The sequence below is a fragment of the Amblyomma mixtum genome, chromosome 2 (assembly GCF_055824585.1).
Source record: "Amblyomma mixtum isolate Tamu chromosome 2, ASM5582458v1, whole genome shotgun sequence".
In the NCBI taxonomy this organism is placed as follows: Eukaryota; Metazoa; Arthropoda; class Arachnida; order Ixodida; family Ixodidae; genus Amblyomma; species Amblyomma mixtum.
In genome coordinates this window covers 286,406,129-286,423,321 of record NC_143013.1, presented here as the reverse complement: position 1 = coordinate 286,423,321, position 17,193 = coordinate 286,406,129, and the positions used below count along the sequence as shown (strand labels likewise).

The 17,193-nt window shown below is 53.3% G+C and overlaps 1 protein-coding gene across 5 annotated transcripts in view; it reads left to right on the top strand.

Moving 5' to 3' along the window:
• LOC149364353 (uncharacterized) overlaps window positions 1–17,193 on the top strand; it is a 387,789-nt gene that overhangs the window by 161,778 nt on the left and 208,818 nt on the right. For all 5 annotated transcript variants that reach the window (XM_089574301.1, XM_089574300.1, XM_089574299.1 and 2 more), the window contains exon 2: window positions 13,569–13,721. In XM_089574301.1, coding sequence (XP_089430427.1) covers window positions 13,569–13,721 — 153 coding nt within the window. The remainder of the gene's footprint in view (window positions 1–13,568; window positions 13,722–17,193) is intronic.

The window sequence follows — 17,193 nt, the reverse complement described above, 5'->3', positions numbered from 1 at the left end:
GCGCGTTGCGGTGACGCCGCCGCTGGCGTGATGCCCCCTCCACTCCCTTCCCTCCCCCCTTTTCGCCTGGGCTCCCTGTGTGAGAGACGAGGCCGTCGGGTCAGCGCCTCGGGGGAATCTCCCGCGCGCGGCCCGGCGGACGGATATCGGCGTCGCCGCGGGTCGCCGGGTGATGAGGGAGCGATGATTGTGATCAGAGAGGTGCCACGTCGCAACCTCCCGTTTCGCCGGGCCCGGTAATTGGACGCCTTGATGGGCCACTTTGGCGGCCGGAGGCGTCGGGAAACTGGAGGCCTGCAGGTGCGAGCCGTATGACGGGCAACACTCGAGGGCTTGATTTCTTTTCGCTTCTTCCGTGTCAGAGTTGAAGGGGCATTGAAGCCATCATGCTTGTAGACAAAAAAAAAAACAAGAAAAAACAAAAAAAGAAAGAAACAAACAAACAAAAAACAATTGTAGTTAGAGACAAAGTTTGGATCTCACTCAGTATTGCTGAGCGGTCAGATATATTGCGAGCTGATAGGCTGTTCTTTTCAAATTTCATCGGTCCATGCGCCCGGTTTTCTCCTCGTGGGGAGTTCGACTCTACGACAGTAAGTTCGTCGCCACCGTCGCCACAATGAAGTGTGCAGCGTACGCGTTAACAAACGATATGCTTGGTTTCACGGGTGCAAGGCAATGTTTTCTAGGAAGTTTCTGTCACAGGCGTTCAGTGAAACGTAATTTAAACGGGTTTTGAATTTTTGTCCGAGGAGCTGCTCGGCATTTCTACCCAAATCGAGTGGCGTCACGGTACACTAGCGGCAATAAGTGCGACGTCACCTAACCCAGTGGTAGCTCTCAGTAAGATGTGTAGGAGGAGGAGTAAACTTTGTTAGGCATGTTCTGTCGTCGTTAAGCCACTGTCGCCCCAGGTGGCCTCCATGAAGGGACGACCTCGGGGATGCAGTCTGCGATGTTCGCTTATATATCTCTGTTTTTCATTACGTGCAATCTTTTCCCAGCTTTCAGCTGAGGGATATGGCAGGAGCTTTCTGGGGGGAGGATTTCCCTCGCATCCCCAGTGAATATGGTCATCATCTGCGTTAAGGATTTTGTCACAAATTTTGTCAAGCAATATTAACTTGGGCTTGCCGGCGAAACTGACGTCATCGCAAATGCGGGAGCCCAGGTTGGCCGGTCGACCTTGACGTCAAAGTGCATTTCAGCGCTGCTGACGATGATGATTACTACTAGGCCTGTAGCTGTCTTCAAAGGCAAAAAAATAGTAACCCAAGAAACGTTGTTTGTGTGCCCTTTCAAACCGCTAGCAGTTGGTTTTGTGTGCACCGTAGCCTATATATAGTTAACGTTTCCAAGAGAAGTGTTCACTTTCAAGTTACTTTGTGCGCAGTTTCTCTCTGACAGAGACAGTTTCTACTGCAATTGCGTTCCACCTAGCGGAATGAGCATGGTCGAGCTCGTTTGACGTGATGAGCGGTTTTTTCCGTGTCGGACCCTGGTGTCAGGGCCGTAGGGAAAACCGTTTACGGGGAAGTAATCTGGACTAACTTTCAACGTGACACTGCGAGGAGCATTCCCTTACCATTCTAGCGCATCGCGCTGTGACGTAAGTCACCGCTGCCCGTTAGTAGCGCCGCATCGCTACCAGTAAGCGAAAAAGCCATACCACTGCTGCCTCACTGCGAACCGAGCGATGCGGCTAGCATTGATCCTGAGAAGAGGCGTTGGCAGAGCAGTGTGTGTTCGTGCCACGTGCGGTGAATCACTTGTTTGTCAGGCACCCGCTGCGTCAGATCACCTTTCCAGGGAACATGGCGTCAGCTCAGTGACCGCTAAATGTCACTGGCGCTATTCTGTGGGCGGCCGAATAGCGGAGAAGTGTGTGCGCTCTTCACTCGCATCCTGCCCGTGCAAAGGATCGTGCGCGGCGACGGGTCTCGGTGGGCGTTGCCAGCTCCGCGCCGGGAGCGGCGAAATTGCGCGGACGGGAAGTAGACGTATTGAATTACGCCGAAAGGCGAGGCGGACGAGACGGACACGTGTGCGCGCTATGCAGTAGCACCCGGCGCGCGCGGTGCGGTACACGTGTGCGGCACCTTGCAGCTTGTCCAATAAGGGCGGGAACAATCGGCGTCTAATTGTTCGGTCGCTCTTTGTCGGCCGCACCGCGAGGCAGAAGGGGAAGTGGGGAGAAATAAAGATCCCCCCCCCCCTCCCCCCTCGTGCTTCTCGGCCCGTGCCGATTCTCTCTCTCGAACAACTGTAATCGTGAAGTGAGAAAACAAAAACAGTAACTGCGGGTGAACAGAAAGCGGGAAAGCAAAAAAAAAAAAAGAAACAAGGAGGTTGTGAGGGGCAGCGCTGCGCGTTGTGCCAGCCGAGGCCGGCTGTGAGCGGTCCTTTGTGGCGCGCAGACAATGGGAGTGGAAACGAGCGAGCGCCTGCACGCCGGGGCCAGCTGACAGGTGAAGTGGTTTCCCACTGTGCGTGCGCGTGTGTATGTGTGTGTTGGGCTGTTTCCCTCCCGTTCTCCGACTTTGACGGGTCGCTGTTGTCGACCCCCCTCGCCCCCTTTCTTCCTGCTTTTAACGTTTGAGGGCGTCGTCGTCGAGAGTTGTGTGTTCGACGCGCGCGCGTGTAGCACCTGCGCGCATTTCCATTTCGCAGCGGGGTTTGTATTTGCGTCCAAGCCCATTGTGGGCACAAAGAGAGGAAAGTGACAGTTGCCGGGCGCGCTTTGGTTGGAACCGTAACGCGAGATCTCAATTCCTCAGCGAGGCGGGCGTTTTGCGCGCGCGGCTTTGCCGGAGGGATACAGCTGAGAAAGTTGCAAGCGGAACCGTGAGGAGGAGGAGACAGCGAACGCCAGTGTCCCCTCTAACACCAGAAGGAAAGGAGGACGAAGAGCATGGCGGCCGATAAAACCGGCAAGACGAGCTTCGAAAGACGCATTGTTTCAGAGTGAACCTGCTGGTTAAGGACTACATGTCCCCGCCTGTCATCACCGTTGATGTTTCAGTTATCGTGTACTGCTGAGACCGCGCAGCGAGTGTCCGGAAGGTGTGTCCGAAGGTGTTGGCGAAAGCCGCTAGAATGATGACATGAATGAGGCAGCTGTTACTCCTGTCTCACAGCCTTATCGGAGCGGGGAGTAATGGGAGCACGCGGAGAAAGCGCTTTCCTTCGCGAGCGAGAGTGGAGAGGAGGATGAGCAGGAAAAAAATCGTTAATTAACCACTGGTAGATTTGTAGTTGATCACCATATTCTTCGGGCGGTGTCCTTAGTCCAGGTCTCCGTTGGCTGCCGCAATCCTCCTAAGCCGCTCGAACAGCCGTTGCTGGTCTTGTGCGTGTGTGCTGGACACAGCGGTGTCCCTAGGTGAGAAAATGGGGTGGAGAAAGGGTGGTTGGTAGCAGTCCCTCGGGGAGTGGAAAGTGTGGGTGTAGGGCTGTTGAATTTTGGGCAGCATCCATGATAATGTCGATGTAGTACCTCGTCATTCGCTTGCTTGCTTGCTTGCTTGCTTGCTTGCTTGTTTGTTTGCTTGCTTGCTTGCTTGCTTGCATACTGACTACCGTCAATCGTACTGAACGCGCTCCTGTGCTATCCGGTCTCTCCCCGCTGCCTGCTCGATCGTTGCTCGTGACGGCACTCGCGTAATCAAGGTCAGGAGGAAAGGCATCGACTGGGCCAGCCCTCGCGGCTCGAGGGTGAAGTTCTTTTCCTGCACGGCAGCCAGACAGAGAATGGGAAGGCAGTGTCGGTGCTGCCGCCTCCTCTCGTCCGCCATTATATCCATTACGTGGCCTTGGTCGCGGGCCCCTTCCTCGTGCCTTTACCTGCTGCTCCCGTGGTAGCGTGGCCCGCCTTGCCCCCTGCCCCTCCTCCTCCTCCGCTTTCTTCCTCAGCGGAGTGGACGACCTTCCATCTGCGCTGAGCTGGTAGAATGCGGGTACAGCTCGCGCTGCAGCGTGCTGCCCGCTGGTCGAATTGCGAGAATCGCTAGTTGCGTGCACTGTAGGGTGCGTGCTGAAATCGCTTTCGCACGCGCGTGGTTATGTGCCAGGACGCAATACGCCCTCTTCCTGCCACTGTTGCTTTTGTCTTACTGGTGTGTATCGCGTGAGATTTCTAAAAAAGAAAAAGATATCTGTTGGAACTTGTACTAAGGCCCCAGAGCTCCAGATAAAGCCAGAGCCAGGCAGGTCTCCTGCGTGCCTTCCTTCTCAGTTCGCACGATCCGCACGTCTGGCTTTCCTAAGCCACTGCACGCAATTGACGAGGTGGTGAATTCTCCGTGTGTGCAGAACGGGCGGCTGGCCGTTCGTTGTGGTTTGCAGCGACCGCGTGTGCGGCTTCTGCGCCTGCGCGGTTCACACTGGAAACGAGGTGGCGCGCTACCACCACTGCTGAATGGTTTTCGCTCCTAGCGCCTTGACTTCGTTTCCTGTCGGAAACGATGTCGGGTGTGTTTGCGTTTCTCCGAGAAAGACAATAGGCGCGAGATCGGACCGGAGTCGTGCATTGAGTTAACGCCGTGAAACGAAGGTCGCGTTTTCGCTCTCTGTCTCGTTCTTTCTTCATTACGCCTCTTAGCGAAGCCTTGGAGCCAGGCTTACAAGGGCTCTACGTTGCGTCCATAGTGTATCTCCATCTTGGAGATACGTAACGCGTCGCCGCCCCTGCTTTATGAAACGGTGTTTAAGGAGAGGAGCTTAACCATTCGGGCTCTTTATTGCCTTACACAAAGTGCAGTTGATTGGAGAGTTTAATTTTATGTTTACAGCGTCAACTAAGGCTTGCCGTGCGACGTTCGCTTCGTTCGCACCAAGTGACGCAGTGACCGCGATCGGTGACGTCATCGGCCACATGAATCACTGGTCTTGGGTGGGGACGGACGAGGAGATGCCAAGGAGGCGCTGTTGCTTCGCCTATTCGTCCCAAGAGCGGAGCGAATAAAACTACCAGCTTTATATTATCACCGGGCGTTAATGTATTTTGTGTGCTTATGTAGCAAAAAAAAAAAAAACGTCCCCTATGCTCCTTGGTCTCGGTGACTGTTGGCTTCACACACACTGCGTATATAAGAGAGAGAGAGAGAGAGAGAGATGAACGACGAAACTGCTGCGGCCGCTGACCATGTTCTGTGGATCGATTCCGTCCATGGACCCGCTGCGTTGTGCCGCGCCGAGGTGTCGTCTCTCGATCGCTGTGGGGCGCTTCACCCCCTCTTTGAGCGCGATTACTTCCTTGGACGTCATTTCTTTTCTCTTTTTTTCTCTTTTTTTTTTCTTTTTATTTTCACCTCCCCTTCTTTCCTCGGCGCTTTGGCCTGCCTTCGTCATTCGTTCGTTCTCCTTCGTATGGCGGGCCTCAATTTCTTGTTTCCCGCCTCTCTTCCGCATCTCTCTCCCGCCTTTCTCGTTTTCGTGCTGTCTCTTCGTAGTTTTGCGCAGTTTTCTTTCGGTCTCCGCGATAAAGGTTCTTCTCTGCAACTGCTGTTTTTGTTGTTGATTGCGTGCGCTTGAATTGGTAGCTCGCTCTTCTTCCTGCTATGACCTATAGTGCCGTGTGGTTTCTTGTTAAGGGCGCCCTTCTTTTCTCTCTGTTTGTCTGCCTCCTGTTCCCCGTCTTTTATTTCGCCTCATTTTTATGATTTTTGTATCATTGCGCAAGGGATATATACCCCTGGAGATTACTGGAAAGAGCTCCGTGTGTCGCTCGCACACTTTTCTTTTTTCCTGTTGTATCTTCCTCTATTTCTTGCTTTGAGTGCTTTATTTCATCTTATCAGGCCTGCCTCCAGTTCTCATCCGAGTGTGCGTCTCCTCTGGCCTTTTCTCATGTGTACTTTCTTGTTTTTTTTTTTTTTCTTTCAGTCCTTCTTTTTCGTTAGCCGTCCGGGGTGGCTCGCCTGTCGGGGCATTTGTTCGGCTTTGGTTTCCCTGTCGGCGGCTTCGTTTCTTCAGCGGGATGTTGAAAAAGTGAAGGCCTGTTTCCCAGGAAAAATGAAAAAAAAAAAAAAAATAGAAATGAGTTTTTCTGGTGTGCGTGGGTGCTCAAAGAGAAAGGAAGACGGAATGACTTGAGAACGACGACGAATTGACTTAACCTTTATTTATCCCCCTCCCCCCACCCTCTTTCTCATTTCTTCCACTGTTGTGTGCTATTGTCTAGAAATCTTTAAACGAAGTATTTGCTCCCTTCGTTGTGGGATTAGAGCGGTGCAGTCGCGCACTTTCCTTCTGTTGTTGCCATTTCCGTCGCGTGGCCTGCCTGCTTGCTTGTTTGCTGCGTCAAACATCTCAGGGTGTTTTTTTAAAAGGTTTGCGGGAAGCGGGGAATGGAGGATGCGGCGCGCTACTTCGATTGAATGATATCTATGTGTTGGGCAGTCTTTGGCTTTCTTGTGTGACCGCCGATTCGGCGGGCTCATCTGTTCTTCTGCCGCCGTCAATTTGCTCCCCGGCGAAAAAGTGTTTGTTCTTCGCGAGACGCCGTTCCTCCTGGAAGCAAGGGGCCGCGTTCTTTAGGAAGCGTCCGCGCTTTCAGTTTGGGCTCCAGGCAAGGGTATTACGGTGTTGGCGAGTTTGGCCTGTTTTTTTTTTTTTCTAGGGGGGGGGGGGGGGGGGGGGCACTGCGTTTGATATACTACTGTATATAGCTGGTTCGAGCTGGCGGCCATATAATTGATGAAGTGTTGCTGTTTTCTTTTAGAACAAACTTCTCATTCATTTTTACGTGTTCGTGTTCCGAATTTTTTTTGGGCCGTTTTTTGCTTTTGTTTTATTCCTCAGGTGGTGTATGGCTGGCTCTTCAACAGTGGAAGGAGCGGTTCATATTGTTCATTTTGCTTCGCCCATCTATCCGCTTTGTTAGCATTAACTTTTTTCACATGCGCACTTGGCTTTACTCTCTTCGCTTCGTTCGGCGCTTTCGACTCTTCTTTCAGAAGTACCGCGTGCATTTCAGTTTTGGAACGGCGCTCGGGATAGCGGCGATTTGTTTCTCGCGGCGTTCACTTCGCTTCCACCCGGAACTTGGTATTGAAAGCTGCGTAAAAGATTTGCTTTCGTTCTCCCTGTCCCCAAAACTCTCGTTGACCGAAACCGTTTTGCCGCTGATTGCGAGTCACATGCGACCAAACGGACCGACTCAAGTGCTCGCTCGCTCGCTCGTCGCTGTATGCGCAAAAAGGGGCACATCCTTCGTAGCTTAACGAAAGCCACTCCGCCGGCTCTGACTCGTGGGCCGCGCTGCTCTCGATGAAATGCTGAGTGAGTGAGCACCCGCGTTTCGCCTCCAACCGTTTTCTCAAAGCCCGTTGCTGCTGTGTTGCGCGGTCTGGCGTGGGCTTGGCTGTTCTTCCTAACGCTGGGCACTTTCGCTGAACGCGCATAATGCGTGCTCCGTTTCACGGGACTCGTCGACGAGCAGCCTTTTGGCTCTCTGCCCGAGATGCTAAGATGCTGAAAGAGGTGGGAGGGTGGGGAGGAGATATCCCCGCTCTGCTTCCGTCTCGCCCGTTTCGTCGTCTTCTCACTCCCTCGTCACGTGTCCCCCTTCCTCTCTGTCCAGTGCTTTTGGCTGTCTCGCGCCAGCGCGTGTTGAAATGAGTGTCTCTTCTCGGCTCCTCGGCGTATACTAGTAGCGCGACTCAACAACTCTCCTGCAGATTTTATTACACCGAATGCGTGAGCCCGAGGGATAAAGATCTCGTTCTTTCCCGGTCCTCGAGTTTCCGGTCTCGCTGCAGGCGGAGCATCGGTCCTGCCGAGTAGCGATTTATACCCGGCTTCTGTTTCTCGTATCTCTTTTTCCTCGTCTCGCTTTTATTCATTGCTCTTTGATAGAGAAACTCTTGGAACTGTGCCCGGGGTGACTTTTCTCTTTTTTTTTTTAGCCTGCCGGGGAATTTGCTTCGCCTTTCTACCAGTCAACGCTCCGTCTCGACTTTTTACGACGCTCAACCGGACCCGACGCGATTCTATCACACACGCTCCGCTGCGATTTCTCGTCCGTACTTCCGCAAAGTCGCATTCCGGGCACAACGTCGCTCTGCCATGTGCTGCAAGATATACCACTCTGTACGCGTGACAAGAAAAAAGAAAGAAACGTGAAAATGCCGCTCCTCTCGCCGCCTCGTCGTCAAAGGCAGACCGCTAAGCGATCTAGGGGCTCTGTGCGACACGGTTTTTCTCCTTTTTTTTGGGGAGGGGGGGGGGGGGGGGGGATCAGTCCTCGCGTCGTTTGTCCTTGCCCTTGCCCAGGGCGCGAAAAAACATACCGCTGCGCCCCGATCCGCACACACCTTCGTGAAGCGTTGCCATCTTTCTTCCGTAGTGCGACCGCATATCTTTCTTTCGCGGAGCATTTTCGAAATGCCCCTCGTGGAGTAAACGAAAAGGAATGACTGCGGGATGCATTATTCATGACCGCTCACGTTTTCACTCGACTTTTATTTCAGCTTTTCCGAGAGGGCAATACAGAAAAAAAAAAAAAAGCACTTCCTTCCGCAGGACAACTTGCCGTCTCCCCCAGCGTCGTTTCTCTTTGAATGCAAACCGCGGCGACGTTTACCGGAATATCGATGGCGGAGCAACGGGCGACCTCGTTTCCATTCGACTCCTTTCCGAGTCGCTCGCATTTCCGTTTCCCCGCGTGCGTTAAACAGGCTGCGTACAAGCGGTGTGCGGTACTTGATTAAAGTACGGTGCTGGCTGCGTACCGGTGCACGCACGCGTCTCGTCGTTCGGCGCGATTTGTTTGCACCTCACAAAAACCTTATGGTCTTCTTCCTTCTCAATCTCCCAATGCGTCCGCGCTTTTCCTCGGAGTGATCTCCCGCTCGATAATGCGGTGGTCGCGCACTTTGGGTGCGTGCGTTCTAACCCCCCCCCCGCGCATCCGAACCTGTTTTTATTATCATTATTATTTTTTATCTGAGACGAAGGGTCGAATGATGAGCGGGAAAGCAGGGGGAGGGTGATGCCTCGGGCAGCTTTCTTTACCCACGTTGTTCACCCCTCGCCGAGGAGTCACGCAGGCGTGTCGTTCGGAGGGCGCGGGCACGCGGTAATTGCTGCCTTCTCGGAAGGCCGCCCGCGGTGCTGGGCTGCTTCTTTTCTTTGTTTCGCTTTTTTTTATTGTTGTTGTTGCTTGCGTGCCGCCGTCGCCTCGCTTCTTGGGGCGCTTTTATTTTCTTCATTCTTTCCCGAGTGTTTCGAGCACGCCATTAGAGTGGTGCTCCTGCTCCCCATCCCTGCATTCGTAGCCGTCGCCTGGGGAACAGCTGGCAGCGATGCGATGGGATTAAGTACACGCGGGATGTGTGCCGTGATTACGGAGGATGACGATTCGCGAGCCGCTGGCACTTCGCGGTCCTCGGGTGTCGTTAAAGACCTTCGGCTGGGAGAGGGCGGGCTTAATGGGATATCTACCGGCAGGTGGGAATGCGCGTGTTTGTTTTTGGTCTTCCTCCATTAATGGGGGGAAAGGGGGGGGGGGGGGTTGTATAATGGCGTGCGTGCACAGGTTGTCTCTTCGTTCGCTTATGCGTGAGAAACGGGCTACCGGAATCGACGGGAACGCGATCGGATGCTGCGCACGAACGAGATCGCGCCTAATGCGTTGTCACGCTAGTTCGCGGTCCGATGTAAGGCTTAACCTTGCGCACCTCTTGCACCTGACGCTCGAGTCCGAATCGCGCTTTCTTTCTCTCTTTCAGCGGGGAAGGCACGGACGTGGAGGATCACTTTCCTGCTTTCGTTTTAACTCTTCGTGTTTCGGCTTCAAACGACGAGTGGCGGCAGGTAATTGGATGGCGTTTCTCAGGAAAGGCTCCGGTTCGTGTGTTGATGACTGACAGTGTCAACACTCCGTCGACTAGCAGGTGTTCCTCGTTACTTTTCAATTTTTTCTTGGCCCATTGTTGCGACGTCGTGTCACGCGATGCTTGAAGGGTCACCGCTGGTGCTCTATAGATGGCGGTATAGGTGCCGCGCTACCTGCGGGCAACGGAGGCAGGAAACAAAAGAAAAAAAAACAACTATAAAAACGGAGGAAGCCCGCACGTTCTGGAGGTATCGCGGGCTTAAGCCAAACTAAGTATAAAAGAATCGGGGCTTGAAACATGCAAAAGCGGGAAAATTACAGGAGAAGCCAATTGGAATGAAGGAAAGCTGCAGGCACGCCAGGATACGGGCTCCCCAGAGAGCCTGTAATCTTCCGTTCTTTATTTACAAGCTCTGTTGTATCAAAGGGTAACACCTGTGCGCTGCCGGAACCTTGCGCTATCGTTATCGTAGTAGTGTGTCGAGCGGAACAGCTCAGGCCTAACGCCCCCTCGACACTCCTGTCGGTTGTAACGACAGTGGCCATCGGTGCGCAAGTTTGAATGCACTAATGCACTCGCAGCGACGAGGAAAGCAACAATATACATACGAGCAACCAAACCCCCCATCACCGAGAGGGGAACGGGAGTCTTTAGGCTCAAGCGGCGCACGTTCATTAATTAGCGGCTGGCGGCGAGGCTTCGACAACTACGCCGGCGCAGTCGCCGCGAGTGTGTGCGGGCGGCAAACTCGTTCGCGTGTCGAGCGTCGTTTTTCATTGTTCGCCGCGTGGTGGCGGCGCCCTCGTCGCTGTCTCTTTTAATGCCTTGGCGCTCGCGCGTGCGCGTGTCGCGCCCGACGCTTGGCGCGAGCGTGCGCCGCGCTTCGTTCGTTTGGTTGCCGGCTTGTAGCGCAACGCTCGCGGCGCTCGTTGCGTCGCTGCGCTCCAATGCTCTCGTCGTATGTGGAGGCCCTTCGTGCTCGATCACTTCACGATCGCTGGCTTTTTTTATTCGTTGTTTGCTTCTAATTCGCACGTTATAAATTACTGCGTCGTCCGTCGCTCTCGCTTTCCCGCTCTGGGTTCTTTATACTCTCCCCCTCCCCCGTTTTTGTCGTGCTTCTTTTGTAGGCGTGCACGTCGTCTTCCAAGGACTGGCGTGGCTCGTAAAAAGGCGCGTGTCACCTGCGTGGCGTGCGAAACCGGTTTGTATATTTTAATGGAGTAGACGAAACACTCTTTGTATCCTTTTGGGCCAGCAAAGTCGCTCAGTTGTTGAGTGCGTCAGGTGGAGAGCGCGTGGCCCTTTGTTCCAGGCTCGGTTCAGACGTGTCGACGCGGGAGATTAATCGCTGCTTGGCGTCGATCCAGCGATTGGGAGGCGCGAACGCGCCGTAATCTTGCAAGCTATGGGAGGCTGTCAGACTGGGCTCGTCCTGCGCCCGGCGCGTTTCGCATATACTGTGCTTGCGCGAACATAACGTGAAACGCTCGCTAGGAGATGTGTGCTTTGTGCGGTGGGCGTTCCTTTCTCCCCTGTCCTTTCTTGCTATCGCTCCCCTCTATACTTCACCTCACTATGCTCTCTAACTTCCGCCGGCTGCATCTTGGGTGCTTAAGATATTAAATAGCAATTGTCGCGGCCGACAACACTCTTTTCCTTCGCTTTTTTTTTTTTAAGTAAACCACTACCACCTACCACCACCACTGGTGGGCTTTCCCGCGTAGCCCAGCCGCATGGCGGTTGAGCAGCTCGCTCTTGTTTGAAACGCGTTTGTTGCCACGGTTCTCAGTGTTGTAGGAAGTTCTTTCTCGCGCTGTATTCTATTTTATTGGCTGCACACGCGCATTGTGAAGCTGTTTGGCTGAATAATACCCCTGTCAAGCGGGCAAGTTAAGTGCACTTACGGGGAGTGCGCTTCGGCATCCCGAGTGACACTTTGGGCTATGCGGTGCTAAACGGGAAAGCAAAGTGCACTCGTAGTAAAAAAAATGTCGTCAGAAAATGAGCGGAATTTCTGAACAGGACGATGGAAAAGAAAAAAAGACTCATAATATTTGATTCCTTAACGGGATAGCGCAAATAAAGCGAGGTTCAACTATTTTTAACGATGAAAAAAAAGTGAAAATAGAAGAAAAGCCAAGTCCAGCCAAGACTATCCAGAATTTTGACAACAAACAAGATGGCGGCGGGCAGCAATGTTGCATCCATAGAGTTTCTTACTACTACCTAGAGGGAAAGCTGGCGGCGCTGCACTTCAGCCAACATGGACGCTCAAAGCATCATGGGGCGGTGAGCTACTTGTTGCGGCACAGTCGTAGTTTTTCAGGAAGACTGAGTGTCATTACTAAGATGTTTCGTTCCAAAAACGTAGTTCGTGTGTGCGCAGACGACTTTCGCGCGAACGCAGTGTGCAAAAGCCATAGTAGTGAAGACGCGACGACACACGACGCCAATAAAAGGTTTTACTCTTCCGAAATGCCATTAAAAAACCTCTTAAAGTATCTAAACAACAACATTTTTTCTGAAAACATATTTACTTTTAAAAGTGCGCCTGTTAATTACGAAATATTAGTTTTTTTAGTGTTCATCACTTGGCCAATAGGAAAGCTAGTCATGTCTTATTTTAGGCAAACTTTGCACTTAAATGCTTTTCTGCTCGTTTGTTGCAATCATTAGACAAGATATTGAATGTTAGGACGTTTGTAGCGATCAAACAGCTTTATTTTTTTATTATTTTTTGGCCAAAAGTTGCAGTTCCGCAACAAGTAGCTCACCGCCCCATGATGCTTTGAGCGCCCATGGTGGCTGAGGTGGTCACGTGGGGTCTCCATGCAAACTCCCATAGACGGCTTGCCAGCTTTCCCTCTAGGTAATAGTAAGAAACTCTATGGTTGCATCCGATCACGTTTACTTGTTTTGTTGCTTCGCTTGTAGCTATAACCAACGAACTTTTTTTCTGAAAACAGTGTTATAGCACGTAAAATAAAGCTGTAAGTACTTTTTATGCACTATAAATTTTGTACCATTGGAACCGCTGGCGTCGAGGCTACGCACTCGGCCAGCAAAGTGTGGTCCGTGAACGCACTCCTGGCAGAGTGCACTTTCCCGCGAGTGACACTCCGCTTGCATCGTTTAGATGCGACAAAGTGTACTTACAGCGAAGTACACTCTCTGTAAGTGCACTTAACTTGCCCGCTTGACAGGGGTATAAGACTGGAGTAGTTACGCATTACGCTTACATTACGACATCGTTCAGTTCACGTGGATGATCACAGTCATTCCGGCGCCCGGCGGCTGTTACAGCAGCCTCGGCGGTTAATTACCGCTTCCTTCGTTGTCCTTTGCACCGCCTTCGAGGAGCACACTGAGAACGGTGACAAGGGCCTACTGTGTCTGTGCATTGTGGTGGTGCTCCCCGACCTGACCTTATATGTACGACGTCATAATGTTTACTTATCGCCACACTCGCTCACAGGACTAGCAGTAAACATCCGCGGCGTCTGTCACGAGCCATGGCCGTGCTGGGACGTATTTAGCGTGACTTCATTCATGGCGTCGGCGACATCTGTCTCGCGCATTGCGTCACGCATGTCGTAACTGTATCTCAAGGTTGCTAGGTAGCACTCAAGGTGGTCGGGGAATCCTTACAAAAGCGTCTGTGCCCGGTGTGTCGGTCGGTGGAAGTGAAGGTGGCGTAACCCTTTCCCTTTGTCCTCCTCCTCGCAGAGCACCATCAAGAGCAGGGAGCCCGAAACGCGGCCGTCGTCGCCGGAGCTCCTGCTCAACTCCAAGATCAACTGCAACGACAAGCACCCGCCTGCCTCCTCGCCAACGCCCCCCAGGACCAAGACCAAGCCTGCCAGGACGAGCCTCAACAAGGTGAGCGGCCTGTTCTGCTCCTCACTCGCGGCGTGTGCTCGTTGCACCCTTTTGCCCGAGCTGCTGAAGCTGTGTTCTTTTCACGCGACAGCGTGTACAGCTCGTTCGGTCGAAAAGCCGTCGGCGTCGTACTAGTTGTGAGCACCGCGCGTCGGGAAAAAAATCGTATCATGCCAGTCGTTTGCCGCAGAATGTTCCGGATGGTGTCATACGATTCAGCGTTTCGTGCAGCATAAGCTTACTAGTTAAGCTAGATCCTAACTCGTGGCTGGGATTCGAGCCGGCAACCTATAATCGGGCCCTGCGTATCATGCGCGGTTCAGGTGTTCAATGAGACGTTGTTGGCAAAGGCGATAAGGAAGAGGTTATGAAGAAAGTTGAAAGCCTGGCAACTGTCTCGCTCTAGTTGGTCCGTCTCTGGAGCCCCATGAGGGAACACATGGATGGGGCTAAATTAAGGAATCCGGAAAAGTGTGCAGGTGTGCAGGGAAGAGGCACATAGACGAGCGGCGTTCAAGAGAGGGGCGAGCGGATGTGGGAGGGAAGCTCCACGGGAGTGGATTTATGGGTCACACTAGGAGGGAACGGTTGCGGGGCGGTCCCACTTGTTTACGTCGGAATAGTGGGGACCAGCGTTGTTTTCCGGTTTGAGATTAGGATGGCTAAGTGGGCGTGGGGATGGTGTTACCCCGTCCTCCTCGTCTCCTCTTTACATATGTTGCAGGGGCTCCCGCTGTTCACTCGAAAGATCGCGTATAGGTTGCGATGGAAAGCGCCCACCTTCAACCGTGAAACCGAAGTCTTGCCTTTTGTCAGTGCGTGGTGCTGTTTTCGCAGTGTTTCTGCACGTAGACAGTAGAGGTCAACAGTCAGGCTCTTGAACGAAGAGCTTAGCACTGCACGGACGTCGCAACCTCAAGGAGTGCGTCCCGTTGTGAGCTGTCAAATAAAGTTGTGCTAGTGAAGGCAGTAGGAGATGGGTTGACACATTTTGGCGCAGACGACGTTTATAGCGTGTAGAGGGCTAGCATGCGCCATGTGTTTATTCCCCCTTCCCCCCTCCTTCCTTCGCGGCTAAGGAAGGGGGGCTTCGTCGTTGAGCGGGCCCCAGGGAGATATGTGGATGCGCGCGGTCTCATTAGGAGCGCCCATCTTTCTGTCGCCTTTGGTGTCGCCGCTGCAGAACCCGGAGAGCCCCCGGCGGAGGGGGGCGGCGAGGAGAGCGCATAGCGGGCAGCAGCCGGCAGCAAAGCGGGCTCACCCAAGCCTCCCATTGTCCCCTTTTTGGGGAAGGACGCGTGTTTTTCGCCGGGGCCGCTTTGTACCAGTGCACAAAGAACCAAGAGCGTAAAAAGGGCAAGCCGCCGTTTCATCTTACGCCGAAAGCTCACCGCGGCTTCACAAACGCCACTTGCGGCCCAATTAAGTTTCGGACGCTTCGTTCGGAGGTTCGACCGCTTTCTTTTGAGAAGGGAACACTGCCGAACGAAGCGGGGTCCGGTGCGTCCGGATGAATGGGAGCTGTGGGCGGCGGTGCAGCTGGCTGGCGTCCGGGATAGCCCCGAGGCTCGACAACACGGGCTCAAGAAGCGGGCGCGCGCAGAAGACGCCGCCGCACAGAGCGAGCACTGCCACCTGCTTAATTGGGGACAGTGACGGCCATCTCGACTTATGTCGCCGCCCCGACCCCGGAGGACAACTGGTGGCTTCGGCAGTCCATTGTGATCCGACTCTTATCGGAAAGTGGATCTGCGCTCCCGGGCGATGTTTGCAACAGTCGCAGCTGGGTTGGGGCCGACAATTGCCCTAGTGCCGGGAAGCGTCAAGGTCACGGGGACTGGGGAGAGAAACGTACCCGTGGCAGTGTTTTGACATGTTGTTCTTATGTGTTTTGCGTTTTCTTTCCATAGGGGAGAGAGTTTGTTTACTACGGTGGAAGTGTGGGGCGGGGCACGTAACCCAGGGGGCCAATCCGTATGTGTGTGAATTCTCGGAATGTACGGTGTTTTAAGGGAAAATGATGCCCTTTTTACAATATGTACATTTGAGAGAGAGTTATGTGCCTTAAGGAAGTTGGAGGGCGGACCACGCGGCTAAAAACCAATCGTGTTAAGGGTTTGACACGATTGGATGCTGATGAATGTGGGCCGGGCCCATGTGTGTTTAAAACTGGGTCCCGGAGCCCGGAAGAGAGGTTCTGGGCTACGGAGATAGATGTAACGCATCTTCGGCTATGCCGTGTAGGGGCCTCCCCTAAATGTTAGCCAGTTCCATGTTGTTGTGGTGCTCACTGCTCAACTTGTATATATATGTAAACTATTGTATATAAAGCTTCAAGTTATATCCCCTGCAAGTTCTCTGTTGTTTGCAAGTATCATCTCCTATAGACCTTCAGCCTTCAAGTAATAACAAGCCGTCTCCGACGGGGCACCCCTGGTGCAGAAGAAAGAAGAGGAAAAGAACCTATTCGCTTTTTGCTATCAGAAGGAAGCAAGAGTGAAACTTTACTTAGCGGTAAACACGTAACCTTGTCTTTTCCTGCCATTTTCTTTTCTGTTTTGTTTGCTCTACAAGATTACGGTTTACGTCAATTTCCTGCGTTTATTATAATTTTACCAGTGCCGTGTAGGCGTTTTGTGGACGCCGAAGCTTTGCTTAACCTAACAGCGTGTCGCCGACGGCCTCAGTCTGATGGTGGTAATCATCGTGGCCGCCGGCGCACCCGGCATACCATTAGCACACACCTCAGATCTGCCCGTAACGTCAATTTCGCGTGCGCAGTTCCCTTCTGTTTCGCGTGCCCCGCCACTGAATGGTCGGCTGACGCGTAGTTGGCCGTCAAGGAGCACCCGGTCTCTGTTCAGCGGAGCCGCTCATCTTAACGACGTGGCAAGCGACCAAAGGACACGCATTAAGCCACCCCTTAATGCGGGTGCTCCCATGCTCCGAACAAAAGTGCCAGCTTGCCGGAACAGAGCGTTAGCCAACAGTTCTCCGATGCACCGGGGTCTGAGGAGAGAATCAGTGCTCGCTTCTGCGTGTGGCAGGCTCCTTCCTTTTTCTTCATGCTTCTACCTTGTATGTGCGCTCGTGGGATAAAAAGAAAGCAACCGAAAAGGTGCCGGGATTTAGAGAAGCTCTCATTAGAGCTCCTCCGGGAAGGTAGTCAGCTGTCCAGGGAAGAGAATTAGCGGCGAGTGGGGTCTGGAGTTGAGTGCGTTTGCGGGAGCTCCTATCTCCGCTCCCATAGCGCGCGAAGAGGGCTTGCTTCCGCGCCAGCCGCTCCCTCCAGCGGGAGCCTGGGTCACTACGCGCGGCGCGAGCCCGGGGCCGCCGCTGTTCGAAGGGAAGGGCGGGCTTCTTTCCTCGAGAGGGAAATGCGGGAGGATGAGGAAGCGCGAGCGAGGGACGGGGTGAAAGCGTCGTTTCCCGCGCAGTCCATCTCGGCTGGGGAAGAAAAAGGGAGTGGGGC